Source organism: Pseudophryne corroboree, chromosome 6, assembly GCF_028390025.1.
Source record: "Pseudophryne corroboree isolate aPseCor3 chromosome 6, aPseCor3.hap2, whole genome shotgun sequence".
Taxonomy (NCBI): domain Eukaryota; kingdom Metazoa; phylum Chordata; class Amphibia; order Anura; family Myobatrachidae; genus Pseudophryne; species Pseudophryne corroboree.
The window spans coordinates 644,280,637-644,296,954 of record NC_086449.1 but is presented as its reverse complement, the minus strand read 5'-3'; the positions used below and the strand labels follow the sequence as shown (position 1 = coordinate 644,296,954).

The window sequence follows — 16,318 nt, the reverse complement described above, 5'->3', positions numbered from 1 at the left end:
AAGGGGGCAAAAATATTTTTCCAAACATCGAAACATCGACAGGGACCATCGCGACTATCGCGGCTTTCATTTTGAAAGACGGGATCCCCCTGCAGGTATGCAGGGGGGTCTGGGGGTGACTTGGGAGGGTTAATTTACTCTCCCCAGCGGTTGCTATTGTCTGCAGCTGCTGGAGGAGGGGGATCCTGCCGTGCTGACCGATCAGCAGTAATCGGCAGCACAGCAGACACAGGGGGAGAGTGCAGGGAGGCAGAGGGACCTTCCGGTCCCTCTGACAGCAGCAGCGGGGGGAAGTTTATCTTCCCTGCCGCTGCTAACACTCTCTATCTGACTGGTCGCATCCTGTGCGACCAGGTCAGATAGAGCACTTGCAGGCATGATCGCATCTCAGGCAAGTGGTTAAAGGGAATATTAGGGTATGTAGTTAGCATACCGGTCGTCGGGATCCCGGCAGTCACGATACAGACGCCAGGATCCCAACGGAGGCACTATATCGCCGCTGGTATACCGGCGAATTAGGCGATATCACTCCCTTTGGGTGTCACGGCACCCATAGAGCGAGCATAGAACCTGTAGCCGAGTCAGCTGCGTGGCGAGCGCAGCAAGCCCGCAAGCAGCTTCGATGTGCTCGCCACTCTGCCGGCATTCCACTGCTCTGGATGTCAATGTCGGGATAGTGACATTCAGTATCCCAGCCAGTGGGATTACATACCGAACCCAATATTGGTATACAGGTCATTTATATCAGTCCCTTCCCTAGTGGAGCTTACTATGGGCCTAATTCAGACCTGATTGCTTCTCTGCATTTTTCCAAAGGTCTGCGATCAGATAGTCGCCGCCCTGAGAGAGTGAAAATCCGCCCCTTGCAAGTGTGCGAATGCACGTGTATGCCATGCGAAAACATCGCCTGACAGCGGACAGCTGCAAATCCGCTCGCAACTCACCATCAAATGATTTTTTCCAGTCTGTGCGTAGCCCAGGACTTACTCCTACAATGCGATACAAACAGGCTGTTTGGGGACGGAGCTGACGTCACACACCCTCCCAGAAAACGCTTGGAAATGAATGCATTTTTCTTGATACTCCCAGAAAACGGGCAGTTACTACCCCCAAACGTCTTTCTGTCAATCACCTTGCAAATGCCTAGCAATCAAAATTTTTGCACCATCCTGTTGCTGTTTGGCAACACGCATACGCATTGCAGTGCACACGCAGTCATTCGATAATCGTCCGCTGTGCGATTTCGCACAACAGCGACCAGGTCTGAATTAGGCCCTATATTCTTTACCGCATGTACATACATACAATTTTTTTTAATACATATATACATACACACACACACACGTATATACAGCAGTGTTAATTGTTGTCAAAAGTCAATAAACCTACCACTACGTTTGTGAGTTGTAGAACAAAATCAGAGTATCTGGTAGAAAACAATGCAAACACTAGGACAGTATCCCAAATGCCGCCATTACAGTCCAGGTTTTAAGTATATCCATGCTTGAGCACAGGTGACAATGCCTCAGTTAATTTGATTTAACCGTCTGGACTCAAGCATGGATAGCCTTAAAATCTGGCCTGTAATGACGGAATTTGTGAAACTCCACACTAGGAGAAACGACAAATGCCACCCAGATAGGGACTCGATGGGAATCAAACTCAAAATCTCAGAGTTGTGAGGAAGCAAGTTAACCACTACGCCAGTCGTGTTGAGTGGAGTAATCTCTTAAATGCTGGTCACACATTCTAAATACATATGTAACCTGATGTTAGGAATCTCATGGACTTCAGTTATGATACTCTAATTTACAGAGACATGTTCATAGTAATAGAAAATTCACTTATATGTACAAATATATGCATTTAAACTGATGTACAGTTGTGTCATCATATATGGAGTGTCTATACGCCATGCGGCACAAAAAGCCCGCCACGACTGAGACGCTCTGAGGAGTGGCACACCGCATTCTTTATTACTATTTGCATCTCAGTTGCATCCCAGGCACAACGAAAGCCGGTCACAGTGTACAAGAGGTGCTAAGTAGGCTGCGACTTTAACTGCACAGGAATTGGTTTCACACATATACAAAGTCACAAATGAAGCACAATGGGACATTGTGTGAGAAAAGCAGCGGCTGCTCGCATCGGAGCCCTTTACACAAAGATTCACACTCATACTGTATGTACAAATGTCACACACCCTACTGCTCAGTGCCATATGCTGTTTTAAATATGAAAAAGGCACTCGGTGCAGCAGAGTCGCATAGGACCTGGTGCACTGTGAGGGGGTATTTGGTGCAACTGAAATCACAATATAAAAAGGAAACATCCGCACTCCAGCCCTCTGATGTTCATGCATGCACACCCTTCCTCCAAAGTGACAGACTCTTTGTTTAGCAGACATATCACTGAATGAAACAGGCCAAATGTATACCTCCCAACTGTCCCGATTTTGGCGGGACAGTCCCATTTTTCTGGGACTATCTGCTGTCCCACCAGCGGGTCGCAGTGTCCCACGGTGGGGGGTGCAGTTGGGAAACCCTGTCTCTTGTGGCAGCGGTGAACAGATGCTGTACACATGCGCAGAGCGTCTCTTCACTGGGAGAGAGGGACAGGGGGCATACCAGTAGCTCACAGAGCACTTGGCATGCCCTACACAGCTGCAAAAACAGGGGCATGACCGGCAATCGCGGATCTTCCGCAAGGCCACGCCCCCTACCCACAAGGCCACGCCCCCAATTTTCAGGCACACATCTTTGGCGCGTGTCTGTGTCCCTCCTCCCAACATTCTGAAGTTGGCAGGTTTGCAAATGGCATTCTTAAGGAATTGTAAATTGCACCAACCTGGTAATTTTCCTTTTGCTATGACTTCTGCATCCAGTCTGTAGGTGTCTTGGAGACGCATTAATGCTTTGGCCGCTCCAGTTTCATCTTCTTCGCTTGGAAAGAATTCCCTTTGCATAGTGAGGTTTGCTATAAAGCCTAAACCCAAGCAGAAAAACACTGGATGAGTCACAGGTAAGGTCTTTGCATGGTTAACATAGTAACATTGTTAAGGTGGAAAAAAAGACAGTTTGCCCACTGAATTAAACCTATTTTTAATCTAATTATTAGAGGTTGTATCCTTGAATTTCTTTTTTAAACCTATCAATTGAGTCAGCCAAGACAACTTTCTTCGGCAAAGAATTCCATATCTGAACCACCGTAACTGTGAAGAAACCCTTCCTTCGCTGGGTTTGAAAAGTCCTCTCCTCTAACCTTAGGGGGTGGCCACGCGTTCTGTGTACAGATCTCTTGATAAACAGATCGCCTGATAATTCCCTATATTGCCCCTCAATGTATTTATAAATATTAATCAAAACTCCTCTCAGTCACCTCTTTTGCAGTGTAAACATATCTAACCTGGTTAACCTTTATAGTTCAACGACTCTATGCCCTTAACCAAATTGGTAGCTCTTCTCTGATATTTTTCGAGTTCCAATGTCTCTTTTCTAGTGAGGTGCCCAGAACTGCATACTGTATTCCAAATGTGACCGTACCAATGATTTATATAGCGGTAGGATTACACTCTCTTCCCTTGTCTCCATCCCCCTTTTTATGCATGCTAATACCCCCAAATCGTTCTCAATTACTGATACGCTACCATTTCCCCATTTCATTTGTTAATTGTATGTTTGTTCTTTGCCCCAAAATACATAACTTTACATTTCTCTATATTAAACATCATACTCCACTTTGCGGCCCAAACCTCCAATTTGATTAAGTCATTCTGTACACAGTCAACATCTCTATCTGTTTTAATTATTTTACACAGTTTAGGGTCATCCGCGAAAATTTACACTTTGCCCTCAAGACGGTCTCCCAGGTCATTTATAAATATGTTAAATAGAAGAGGCCCTAGTACAGACCCTTGAGGTACACCACTTAATACTTTAGCCCAGTTGGAATACTTACCATTGACCACAACTCTGTTCTCTAGTTTACAACCAATTTTTGACCCAAGTACAACTTGTGTTTCCTAGACCAAGCTCTCTTAATGGCCCTACACACTCGGCAACCCGCCGCCGAGCTGCTCGACGACCAATAAGGATGACAGGCGAACCTGCGGCGGGGAAGGGGGGCAGTGACAGGGTTAGTAAAGTTTTTTCACTCCCCCCGTCACCCGGCTCCATAGCAGTGCATGCTAATATGGACGAGATTGTCCATATTGGCTTGCATGCATAAGTGACCCGGCACCAACGATGAACGAGCGCGGGGATGCGCATCGTTCTTCGTTGGTGCCTACACACTGAACGATATGAACGAGCTCTGGTTCATTAATGAATGAGAACGTTCATATCATTGTTATATTGCCTAATGTGTAGGGCCTATTAGTTTATGTATCAACCTCATGTGCGGTACCGTGTCAAAGGCTTTAGCAAAATCTAAAAATATCACATCCACTGCGCTTTCCTGGTCTAGGTTCGCACTTACTTCCTCATAGAAGCTAATTAAGTTTGTTTGACAAGACCTATCCCTCACAAACCCATGCTGGTTCTTCATAATAATCTTGCCTGACTCTAGGTATTCCTGAAGGTCTGTATAAAGAAGCTGAACTACAGATGTAATAAGCCAAATCATAAAGGAAACAGGTCTAATAGACAGCAGTGCCTCGGAGACTAGCATCTGGTATAAAGCTGGCCCACTGCCAGCTAGCCAACATTACAGAGACCATATGTCGGACAGATTTACAGCAGTGTGTACGTGGAATAGTGGACATCCTCTATGTAAAACTTTATGGGAATATTTAAAACATCAAAAAGAGCTAGGTCTAGTTGTCAGCACACTAGACATTAAAGTGAACCTAGCAGTTATTTTCCTTTATTCTATCTAGCCTAAAGTATAGTGTCACCTCTATCACAGCCTCGCTGCAGTACTTAGGCAGACGGAGTGCTCTAAGCCCACAGGGAAACCTCATTCTCCAGTCATAGCTACAGTATGTGCGGCTGAAAGCCTGGGATAACTTTTTGCCCAGCAGTAAAGTATGTAAAAAACAAATTTGATTACCATGAACTAAAACAACATATGAGCAGCTGGTGGCCCCTTTAGGTCAGCTGGTGGCCCCTTTAGTTATTGCCAGCTGATGTATTTCAATATACATGTAAATGTTTTATTGTTCTCTTCGTCTGTTGTGGCTTGGAGGCTAGTCAGGGCTTGTGCATTCCGGCAAATTAAAAAAGAAAACCATTTTTGGAACGTAGGAAGTGGTGAAATGGCTCTGCAGGAATAGGTTATTTATCACAGTAAGGTGAGTGTAAACTTATCGGTAAATCACAGACCATAGAAGTATGCCATGTACCAACCTGTAGCTTAAATAATTTGAAGAGATCAATGCGAACAGAATCGGACTGGCTCACAGGGGTTTAGGAGAAATCCCAAATCCAGTTATAATATTTGGTTGGGTTAACAAATCTAATAGGTTGTTTTTTCTGTGAAAATATCATTTACAATATAGCACACTGCAAGCTGGGAATGTAATTAAATTGTATTATTGTACAATTTAGTAAGGAAAAAAAAAAAGTCACCAACACTTCAGCGATTCCAGGGGTAATAATAGATTTTAAAAACGTTTCAATGATCTGTTTTTACCATTGGGGTGACTTAAGTCAGTTCTCATTGTTATTCATTGACACTGGCTGGTTTGTATGGGGGTACCTATCATATATAGTCTGCATATAGTGCTGTAGTATCCATGTTGTCCTCTCCAATGTTTGCCTTTGTGATGGTTGGTAGTCACCCCCTGTGGGTTTGGGAAAACCATTTTCTCAAATGTATTGTGACTCATCATTTTTGTAATGATTGCTTTAATATTTATATGTCTAGGTCTTATAGGTGTGACACTGTGTAGAGTACATGGGTGCAGATGTATTAAGCCTGGAGAAGTGATAAAGCAGTGATAAGTGGAAGGTGATAATGCACCAGCCAATCGTTATGGGTTTGAAAAATAAGTTAGGAGCCGATTGGATGGCGTGTTATCACCTTCCACTTATCACTGCTGTATCACCATTTTATCACTTCTCCAGGCTTAATACATCTAGGGGTCTATTCATGTAGCATTGAAAAGCCCTGTTTTGCGTTAAAAAGGGCTTTTCTCTGCCTACTGCAATTCACAGAGCGGGATACCGTGGAGAAGTCTCTGACTTCTCCAGCGGCACCCCCGCTCTGTGCCTGAATCGCATCACCATAGCTTTGTATGGGTGAGTGCAAATAATGAAGGTGCTGAAAGCTCTGCTTTCCGCTTCACCATGGAGTTTAGGTTCGCCATCTCAGGACGGCGTAACCTGAACTGTAGTGCGGAGACGGCAGGGAAGCTCAATGCTTCCTTGCTCTCTGCTCAGCAACTGGCGCTGGCTCCGCCCCCGACCTCCCAGCAACCACTGCGGCCTGCCGGGAGATCAACACCCTGCGCATGCGCAAAGGGACCCGCTACTGGACTCCGCGTATCGCAGGGAGGGATCGCTGGAGATGACCTCACCGCAGGAGCCCCAGACACCGCAGCGCATCGTCAGAAGGGCAAGTATACATGAATTGCTACTTATTACAGCTATACATCGCATCGAAGCGATGCGATGTATAGTGATAAGTAGCAATTCTGTTTTCGTTTTCTACATGAATAGACCCCCTAGAGTTAAATACAGAAGTCTCCTACTTAGCCCCTATGAGAGACCTGCTTAATACCTGCATATGAAACCGTTCCAGCATCCCTGCACCAATACCTGGCTAGTAGAAAACTACGCTCCATCACCAGTGTACTTGTAACAGTGAGTACAGCTGTAACTGCTATCTAGCAATACACCAACACCACTGATTCAGTAACTGTGCTGTTTATAATTTGAGTCATCCGCTGGAGTGTACCTTTATAATTTGGCAACACATATCATTCCCAAAAGGTAGCACAACCAACTGTATTATCTATCTCCTTTAGCACATAATCGTCGGGATGTAATGTAGTCCAATATCGCCAGAGGTGCAGGTTGCCGGCTGATCTCAGATGTTTTTTTAAAGGGATAATCACTTACCAGGCATGGTTTTGTAAGATCGGCTGGCATCCCGCACCTCCGGTGATCTCAGACTCCATTACATCCCGCAGATTATGATGGTTCACCAATGTATTTTGTTGAATTAGTTAGTCTTGTGCAGCCTCATTAAGCGTAGTTTTAGTTACTGCATCAGCGGACCAGCTTCCACAGTAAATTTGGAAAGCAGTAGACGCTGCTACAGAAAACATCCATGTCTGATCATGTCTAGAAGTTCAGTATAAAATGAAGTTGGCACTTGGACAACACCCTTATAGCTAGAAAGGAAGCATTATTACACATAATATACAGTACCTGAGGACATAAATGCACTTTGGATACTTCTATAGTGCACTGCATCGGCAGAACTGATATATACGTTCATTTTAGTCACGATTGTTAATATTTCTACACAAATTACTCTATTGATTTGGAAATAATTTGTAAAAAAACAAAAGTTAACAAATGTAAGAACACCTGAAAATCTGCAAAATGCCTTGCAGGAGCGGTTACATCATGCAAAAACATACATATAATGTATATGTGGGTATCTCAGGACCAACATTTCTATACAGAACCATAGCAAATAAATGTATAGCTAGGCACTGTAAATACAGATCGGCAACAAAACTATGGGACATTTCCCCTTTAGCACTCACCAAAAGGGGTATGTCCTCCTTTCAGTATTTAGCTTAGCTTATCGCTGTTTGTCACTGTAGCACTTACGCGACCTATAGATGGCGATAATGTTACGGTCCCCATTGCCGGCAAGCAATGTTAAATACCAACGGCCTATTTGTTCACTGCGAATACTTAAAGTCTGCCACTGGTAATTTCTGTTATTAAATGGCCCTTTGTTATTAAATTACCATTGTACAATGGTCCAGTTTTGGGCCGTCATTTTGGAGCGTTCCTAGAAAAATGGCTCAGTGGCACTTGGGCATGTAGATAATGGCACCCAGGAAGTGGGAGGGAAAAAAGTTCAATCAGCAGGGTGTCATTCATTTGATATAGCATGATATAGCATGACTTCAGAGTCAGTTAAAATTGCACATGGATAAAATTGGATCTTGTACAAGGACTGCATTTAAATCCGGTTTCAGTGTTAAACATTTAGATCAGCTTTCATTACACTGGCAGCACAATAAATCTGGAATGGAAATGTGAAGTAAACGTCTTGTGGTACAGTGCGGCAGATGAAGGATGATTCCAGCACTTTCTCTGCAGAACATGATCTAACTTTTGGCTGAAACAACGCTCTCTGAGTAACAGCTACAACAGACTGGAGCTGCAGAGAAAACATGCTCTGTGTCTATGTGAAAGTAATTACTGGCGACCATACTGTAGAACTACAGCACTGTGACACGCAAGGTCAGCCAAAAGGGAGCTGAGACATGTATACTTGCCTAGCAATAGCTGAAGCTGAGAAACATCACAATTACCTATAAATGTTATGAGAGCTTTCCCTTTATATTCTCCCCCCCCCCCCCAAAAAAAAAAAAACCAAAGGCTTGCTATGCATTCTTTCTGTGTAGAAAATGTTATAAAACATCTATAAGGAAACTCCCCTTTTATTGCTGTTGTTCATATCCACAGTCCGTTTGGGAAAGGAAACGCAAACTTACCAACCTATACTTATGTGGGTAGAGTAGTCAAGTCAACATGGAAAAGGTCGACAGGCACAAGGTCGGCATCCAAGGTCAACATGACTAAAAGGTTGACATAGGAAACGGTCGACACGTGATTTTGTTTAAAAAAAATATGTGTGTCATTTACTACGTAAAGTAACCAGGAACCCAATTAGTGGACCACTATGCTCGCCATGCTTTGTGCAAGGTGTCTCGCTGCGCTCGGCACAGGTTACTATTCCCAGTTGTAGTTCACATCGATCATAAAGTATGAAAAAATGTCAAAAAATGAAATAATTTTTTTTTTTAAAAGTCATGTCAACCTTTTGTCCATGTCTCCCTCTCTCCATTTCTCCCCCTCCCTCCCCATGTCAGTGTGGGAGACAATCACGAGACCGCCTGTCAGGATCCAGTCAGTCACAATGCCGACGCTGGACACCTACGACACCCATAGAGGGAGAATATAACCTGTGGCGAGCGCAGCGAACCACTGTTCCTGCAGCTTTCTAGTGCTCGCCCCACTGGCGGCTGGGATCTTGACAGCCAGCAACCCGGCCGCCAGTAAATAGTATGTATTCCAGTCTCACTCTCCTCTTCTTGTATCTTTCCCTCCCCATGTCGGTCTCCCTCTCTCCATATCTCCTCCCTCCCTGTCTCCCTGCCCATGTTTCTCTTTCTCTCCATCCCCTTGTCAGTCTCTCTCTCCATGTGTGTCTCTCCCTCTCCATGTCACTGTCTTTCTCCATGTCAGTCTCTCACTTCTTAACTGTCTCTGTCCCTGTTTCTCTCTCCACATGTATGTCGCTCTCTCCTTTCCCATGTCTCTCCCTCTCCATGTCTCCTTGGCTCTGTATGTACAGTATGGAGGTCATTCCGAGTCGTTCGCTCGGAAAATTTCTTCGCATCGCAGCGTTTTTCCGCTTAGTGCGCATGCGCAATGTCCGCACTGCGACTGCGCCAAGTAAATTTGCTATGAAGTTTGGATTTTTACTCACGGCTTTTTCTTCGCTCAGGCGATCGTAGTGTGATTGACAGGAAATGGGTGTTACTGGGCGGAAACAGGCCGTTTTATGGGCGTGTGGGGAAAAACGCTACCGTTTCCGGAAAAAACGCGGGAGTGGCTGGAGAAACGGAGGAGTGTCTGGGCGAACGCTGGGTGTGTTTGTGACGTCAAACCAGGAACGATAAGCACTGAACTGATCGCAGATGCCGAGTAAGTCTGAAGCTACTCTGAAACTGCTACGAGATGTGTAATCGCAATATTGCGAATCTTTCGTTCGCAATTTTAAGAAGCTAAGATTCACTCCCAGTAGGCGGCGGCTTAGCGTGTGCAATACTGCTAAAATCGCCTTGCGAGCGAACAACTCGGAATGAGGGCCCATATGTATACCTCTTACACACATACACTTGCAGTGGGTTGGTGGTTTCCATATATGTGTGCTCTCTCTCTATTGCTCTCTCTCCCATATATGGAAACCTTACCCTAAAAAGCATGCATTTGCCCTTGGCTACTGGCCATACACAGCCACCTACTATATACTGCATTGGTTACAATACTATTCAAATGCCCTCAGACAGAGCTGTATTTTTCAGGAATTTTTATTCTAGGTAGATGTTCAACAGGAATTCTAAATATGCAGATTTGGCTTAGATTATATCTGATCGCTGGAACACTTTACCATGCAAAAAGCAACGATAGATCACTTTAGGTAATTAGGTTGTATCAAGCTGCAGCAGCTGTTGAACGTTTCTTAACCTTATGTCAATCTCTGAGGCTATGCAAGAGGCAACGGTGTGTTAAAAGAGACATGTCCAAAGGGAAAGAGGAGGAGAACAACAGTCAGCACGCAGACTTCAATAGGCCCAGGAACAATGGCCCTCATTCCGAGTTGATCGCTCGCAAGGCGAATGTAGCAGAGTTACACACGCTAAGCCGCCGCCTACTGGGAGTGAATCTTAGCTTCTTAAATGTGCGACCGATGTATGCGCAATATTGCGATTACAAACGAGTTAGCAGTTTTTGAGTAGCTTCAGACTTACTCTGCCTGTGCGATCAGTTCTGTGCTTTTCGGTCCTGGCTGACGTCATAAACACACCCAGCGTTCGCCCAGGCACACCCACCGTTTCCCCGGCCACTCCTGCGTTTTCTCCGGAAACGGTAGCGTTTCCAGCCACACGCCCCTAAAACGCCGTGCATCCGCCCAGTAACACCCATTTCCTGTCAATCACAATGCGAACGTCGGAGCGATGAAAAAGCCGTGAGTAAACTTACTTTCTTCATAGTAAAGTTACTTGGCGCAGTCGCAGTGCGAACATTGCGCATGCGCACTAAGAGAATTCTCACTGCGATGCAATGAAAATCTCCGAGCGAACAACTCGGAATGAGGGCCAATATGTGTTATGGGCAGAGTTAGCAATCGGATGATGCTTTATGGCACCAAGGGATCACATTATAATGCAGTTCTGATACCAGTAACACTCAAATGTCATATAAGTGTATGTGACATTTTTTTAATCTTCATGGGGCAGCAGAACACGGCAGTGATCAGCATTTTACTCTATTTGCTTTACTATTTTTAATAAGTAGACATATAGAGATGGCAGACTTTCCACCTCTGCCCTTCCCTACTTACCATGTACATGCACACAATCACACATTAGGGATCATCTTCTGTCGGGAGTCCGTTAACCTATCAGTATATTTTTGTAGTATGAGAGTACCAGTAGGAAACGCATACAAGCATGAGGAGAACATACAAACTCCACATAGTTAGAACAGTTAAAATTGAACACACAAACCTGCTGCTGTGAGATAGTAATTACACCAGCCATGCTGCCCTGTATTTTTTGTTGTTGTTGTTGCTGCATGCAGGGTAAATACTGAATGCTTTTGTATGCAGACCACACATGCTCGACAGCTTTAGATATCAGTTTAGATATGCCCCTCTCAAATCTAAATCTCTCTGCACATTTTAAATCTCCCCCACATGCAACCCTAAAGGCTAGTGTAGGAGTAATAATGGCCTGGGACTTTTTTTCAGAGTCCGGCCTTGACCCCTAAGTATTGTGTGCTTTTAACTTTGTGGAAAGAGTATGTGGGAGGCCTTTTCTTGTTTCAACATGACAATATCTACATGCACAAAATCAGGTGCATAAAAAAAAAAAAAACAGATTGTGAAGTTTGTCGAGGATAAAATGCTTAGAGTCATTATCTTGCTGTAGGATGTACCTTTGAAAAAACTAGGTGTAGAACAGAGGGTAATGTATGTGCTGCAAAATGCTGTTGTGTCCCTTTTGGCTTAGGGTGCCAGTCACAGGGCCAGATGCACTAAAAGAAAAAATAAATTTACATATGCACTAAGCCCTGCACCCCAGGGCTTCGGTGCAGAGAGTAATGGCAGCTTTTGTTGGAGTTACCCCATAGAAGCCTATGGGCTTCTTTCAGCAACGCGCTGTGTGGGAAATCCGATAAGATCCCTCCCAGCATGCCCTGCGACTGCCGCGTCACTTTGCGCATACACAGATGGGCTCCCAAAGCTGAAAGCCAGAAGTCCAGTTATGGGAGGACATTGTAAAGGACAACTCTTACCGCAAGAGCCGGCATTTACAGTACTAATCGCATATGTTAGTGTATACAGTATGTGATTAGTACCACTGCAATTGTCAATGAGATGTCTGGCGGAATGTATTCCGCCTTTTTCGTGCATCTTGTTCACTAAGTGCAAATTACCGACTTGAGAGCCAGCAAAAGAGACCTAAGCCATCACACTTTCTTCTCCATGTTTGACTGTTTGTGTCATAGAAGTTAACTTACTGTAATAATTACTTGTAAATGCAGCATCTTGCTGTCACCTATAAGCCTCAAATTTAAAAGGGCAATGCTTTTTATGGCAAAACATGGGGTATTTTTCTATCAAAATCATTGTTGCCTTCAATCCACGTACTGTAGCAAATTCACATCACACACTCAGGAACCATCTTTTTGCCTACTCGACAGTGTACAAAAAACCCTGCATGATGAACCAAATATTTCACATTCGTAATTCATGGCCCAGACAAGGCTTTTTCATTGCTGCAGAACAGCTGTAGGTTGTTAAACAAAAAAAAAAATATTATATACAGATGTGTTCTCATTTTTTTGGCAAACTTTTTTATTTTGACCTCTACCACATTCCAAATTGGATCCACAAAATATCCAAACAGTTCAGGTTTTAAGGATATCCATGCTTAAGCACATCTGACATAATTAGACCCTCAGGCAGTTTGGCTATACCATCTGTGCACAAACATGGATATCCTTAAAACCAGGAGTGTTAGGGTGCCCTGAGGACAGAGTTTGGAAAGCCTGCTCTAGCAGTTTGCCAGTTACCTTTACACCAATTCAAATTATTCAGTGAACTCGAACCATTTACATTTTAATAAACTTGAAAAATACTGGTGTTCTAATTCTTTTGACCGGTAGTATATAACAAAATAATAGATATTTTGGTGAATGAATCCAGTCAATATATTAGTTTTTGCGGTTTTTCTTTACGCCATTCGGTAGATCTAGGAGGGCCAAGTACTAATGTATAGATGGGGTGCTCTGTTTATAATTCTCAGAGCCGTTCATCTCTCTCCTGCTACTGCTAAAAGTAATAAAAGGAAGAGAGGGGGGGGGGGGGGAGGGGGATTTACAAATAGTGGCGGCATGATCAGCTACACACACACACACACACACACACACACACACACACACACACACACACACACACACACAGCTACTGTTGAGGTTTTTTTAAATTCCTAAACTTAATAAATAATTGAAACTTAACTACAGAATTTAAAAATAGCTAGACAAATTGTCACTGGTTAGACTATTGGCCAATAATTAACCAAAGACATGTAGGCCAGTTCAAACTTCAGACATATCTCAAAGCCAGTGGTTCCCACTTAAACATCAACCAGACTGATCAACATCAGAAACATAAAGCAAACTTTAGCCCGTTGGCATGGACATTAACATTATGTTCACATTTTTAAAACTTACCTTTGGTTGAATCCTGAAGTACTAAGTTCTCCAGTGAGAGCCAATCTGTATTAAGTCTCTTCACCAGCTTGTAAGCATTCACAGGATGTGCAAGGTATCCCTCCGGATCAAGAGTAGACTTACTGGTAACTTCTTCAACTTGGAGGGCCCAACTGAAAATAAAAGGATTTTTTTTTTAATTGAGATCATATTTGAACTGCAAAAGCAAAAACATAAAAACATAGAATTATATGACAGGTAACAACCACTTGGCCCATCCAGTCTGCCCCCTTGCCCCCTTTTTTTTTTTTTTTTAACCTTTTGGTAACCTCAAATCTATTTGATCCATAGTTCTTTGTAAGGCTATCATTATGCCTATCCCATGCATGTTTTCATTGCTCTACTGTATTAGCCTCTACCACCTCTGATGGAAGGCAATTCCACTTATCCACTACCCTTTTTTGTAAAGTAATGTTTCCTCAAGTTTCCTTTTGAGCCTACCATCTTCCAGTTTCAACGCATGTCCCTTGAAGAACGTCTCCAGCCTGTACCTTGTTAAAAACCTAGATATAGTGAAAGTTTGTATCACGTCCCCCTTTCCCTTCTCTGCTGAAAACTAAATCCTTGGATGAAGTTCTCTTCAGTCCATGTACTATCCACTAATCTGAGGAGAGTTTGGGCAGCAAATTGTTTCCTCGCTGGTACAGCGGCAACTAACACCTCTCGTGACTAATTAAATTGAGCCCTAAATATCTCACTACTGTGATCTGGATTGAGGGCTACAAACAAAATTTTTTTTTTGATTATCAGCTGTATAATGTGAACTAATTTGTTCACTACAGTTTGTATTACAATAGTGCATTTATTTTACCAGTAGGTTATTTTGTATTGTGTTATGATTACATTAATACATTGTATTATTATACCACAAAGAACTTCCATTTTTTTACGAGTCAGTCCACAGCGCTGCCTTTCTGTGTTGTTTTTTCTGCTTAAAATAGGATTTTAATTACCTAACGGTAAATCCTTTTCTCGTAGTCCATAACGGATATTGGGGAATTAGTACGATGGGGTATAGACGGGGTCCAAAGGAGCCGGTGCACTTCAAATTTCTTCATCTGGGTGTGCTAGCTTCTCCTTTCCATGCCTCCCCCCACAGGCAGCTATAGGTAAAATAGTGTCCAAAGGAGAAAGGACATACTTGAGAGAAGGAACATAACGAGTGGTGAGATTCATACACCAGCACATCAATAACATAAAACGACCAGCAACGGCTGGTAACAAAACAGCAACAGCTGAACAGGTAACCATAGTAGAGATAACCTGCAGAAAAGTCAACGCACTGAGGCGGGCGCTCAACATCCCTTATGGACTACGAGAAAAGGATTTATCGGTAGGTAATTAAAATCCTATTTTCCCTAGCATCCATAAGGGATATTGGGGAATTTGTACGATGGGATCATCCCGAAGCTTCAAGAACGGGCTGGAATGTGCGGAGACGTCTGTAGCACCGCCTGCCCAAACTGGGTATCCTCTTTGGCCAGGGTATCAAACCTGTAGAACTTCACAAAGATGTTCTTCCCTGACCAGGTAGCAGCTCGGCATAGTTGCAAGGCCGTGACTCCATGGGCAGCCACCCAGGAAGACCCCACCGATCTAGTAGAGTGGGCCTTCAGAGATGTGGAACAGGTAAGGCTGCCGACACATAGACCTGTTGGATAGTAAGTCTAAGTCAACGAGCAATGGACTGCTTTGAAGCAGGGCAACCCTTTTTCTGTGCATCATAAAGCACGAACAAGGAATCCGTCTTTCTGATCCGGGCCGTTCTCCTGACATAGATCTTCAAGGCTCGCACAGCATCCAATGCCTCCGGAGGAGCAGAACAGCCAGAACTTGACGGAACCACAATAGGTTGATTCAAGTGGAACGCAGAGACGACCTTCGGCAGGAACTGCTGTCTAGTCCTGAGTTCTGCTCTGTCCTCGTAAAAGACCAAGTAGGGGCTTTTACACGATAAGTCCCCCAATTCCGAGACACGCCTAGCAGAAGCCAGAGCCAATAACATCACCGTCTTCCACGTGAGGTACTTGTCTTCTACAGTCATCAGAGGTTCAAACCAGGAGGACTGTAGAAATTCCAACACTATATTCAAATCCCAGGGTGCTGTGGGTGGCACAAAAGGAGGTTGAATGAAGTACCCCTTGCAAGAAGGTTTGAACTTCTGGCAACACTGCCAATTTCTTCTGGAAGAAAATTGAGAGAGCTGAAATCTGGACCTTAATGGAACCCAGACGCAAGACCTTATCCACACCAGCCTGCAGGAAATGGCCCAAGTGGAACTCCGCAGGTGGATACATGCGTTCCTCGCACCAAGAGACATATCTTCTCCAGATATGATGATAGTGTTTTGACGTCACGTTTCCTGGCCTGAACCATGGTAGCAATAACCCTTTTGGAAAGGCCCTTGTGAGCTAGGATGTTCCGCTCAACCTCCATGCCGTCAAAGGAAGTCGCCGTAAGTCCGGGTAGACGAACGGTCCTTGTTGAAGAAGATCTCTTCTCATTGGCAGAGGCCAAGGGTCTTAGACGGGCATGTCCCGAAGATCCGCGTACCACGTCCTCCG

The 16,318-nt window shown here is 44.0% G+C and overlaps 1 protein-coding gene across 3 annotated transcripts in view; it reads right to left on the bottom strand.

The window, feature by feature from the left end:
* The window catches only part of P4HA2 (prolyl 4-hydroxylase subunit alpha 2), a 263,726-nt gene that overhangs the window by 87,551 nt on the left and 159,857 nt on the right, over positions 1–16,318 (bottom strand). For all 3 annotated transcript variants that reach the window (XM_063928183.1, XM_063928184.1, XM_063928182.1), the window contains exons 4-5: positions 13,716–13,867; positions 2,848–2,985 (exon numbers count right to left, since the gene is read on the bottom strand). In XM_063928183.1, the coding sequence (XP_063784253.1) occupies positions 2,848–2,985; positions 13,716–13,867 (290 nt within the window). The remainder of the gene's footprint in view (positions 1–2,847; positions 2,986–13,715; positions 13,868–16,318) is intronic.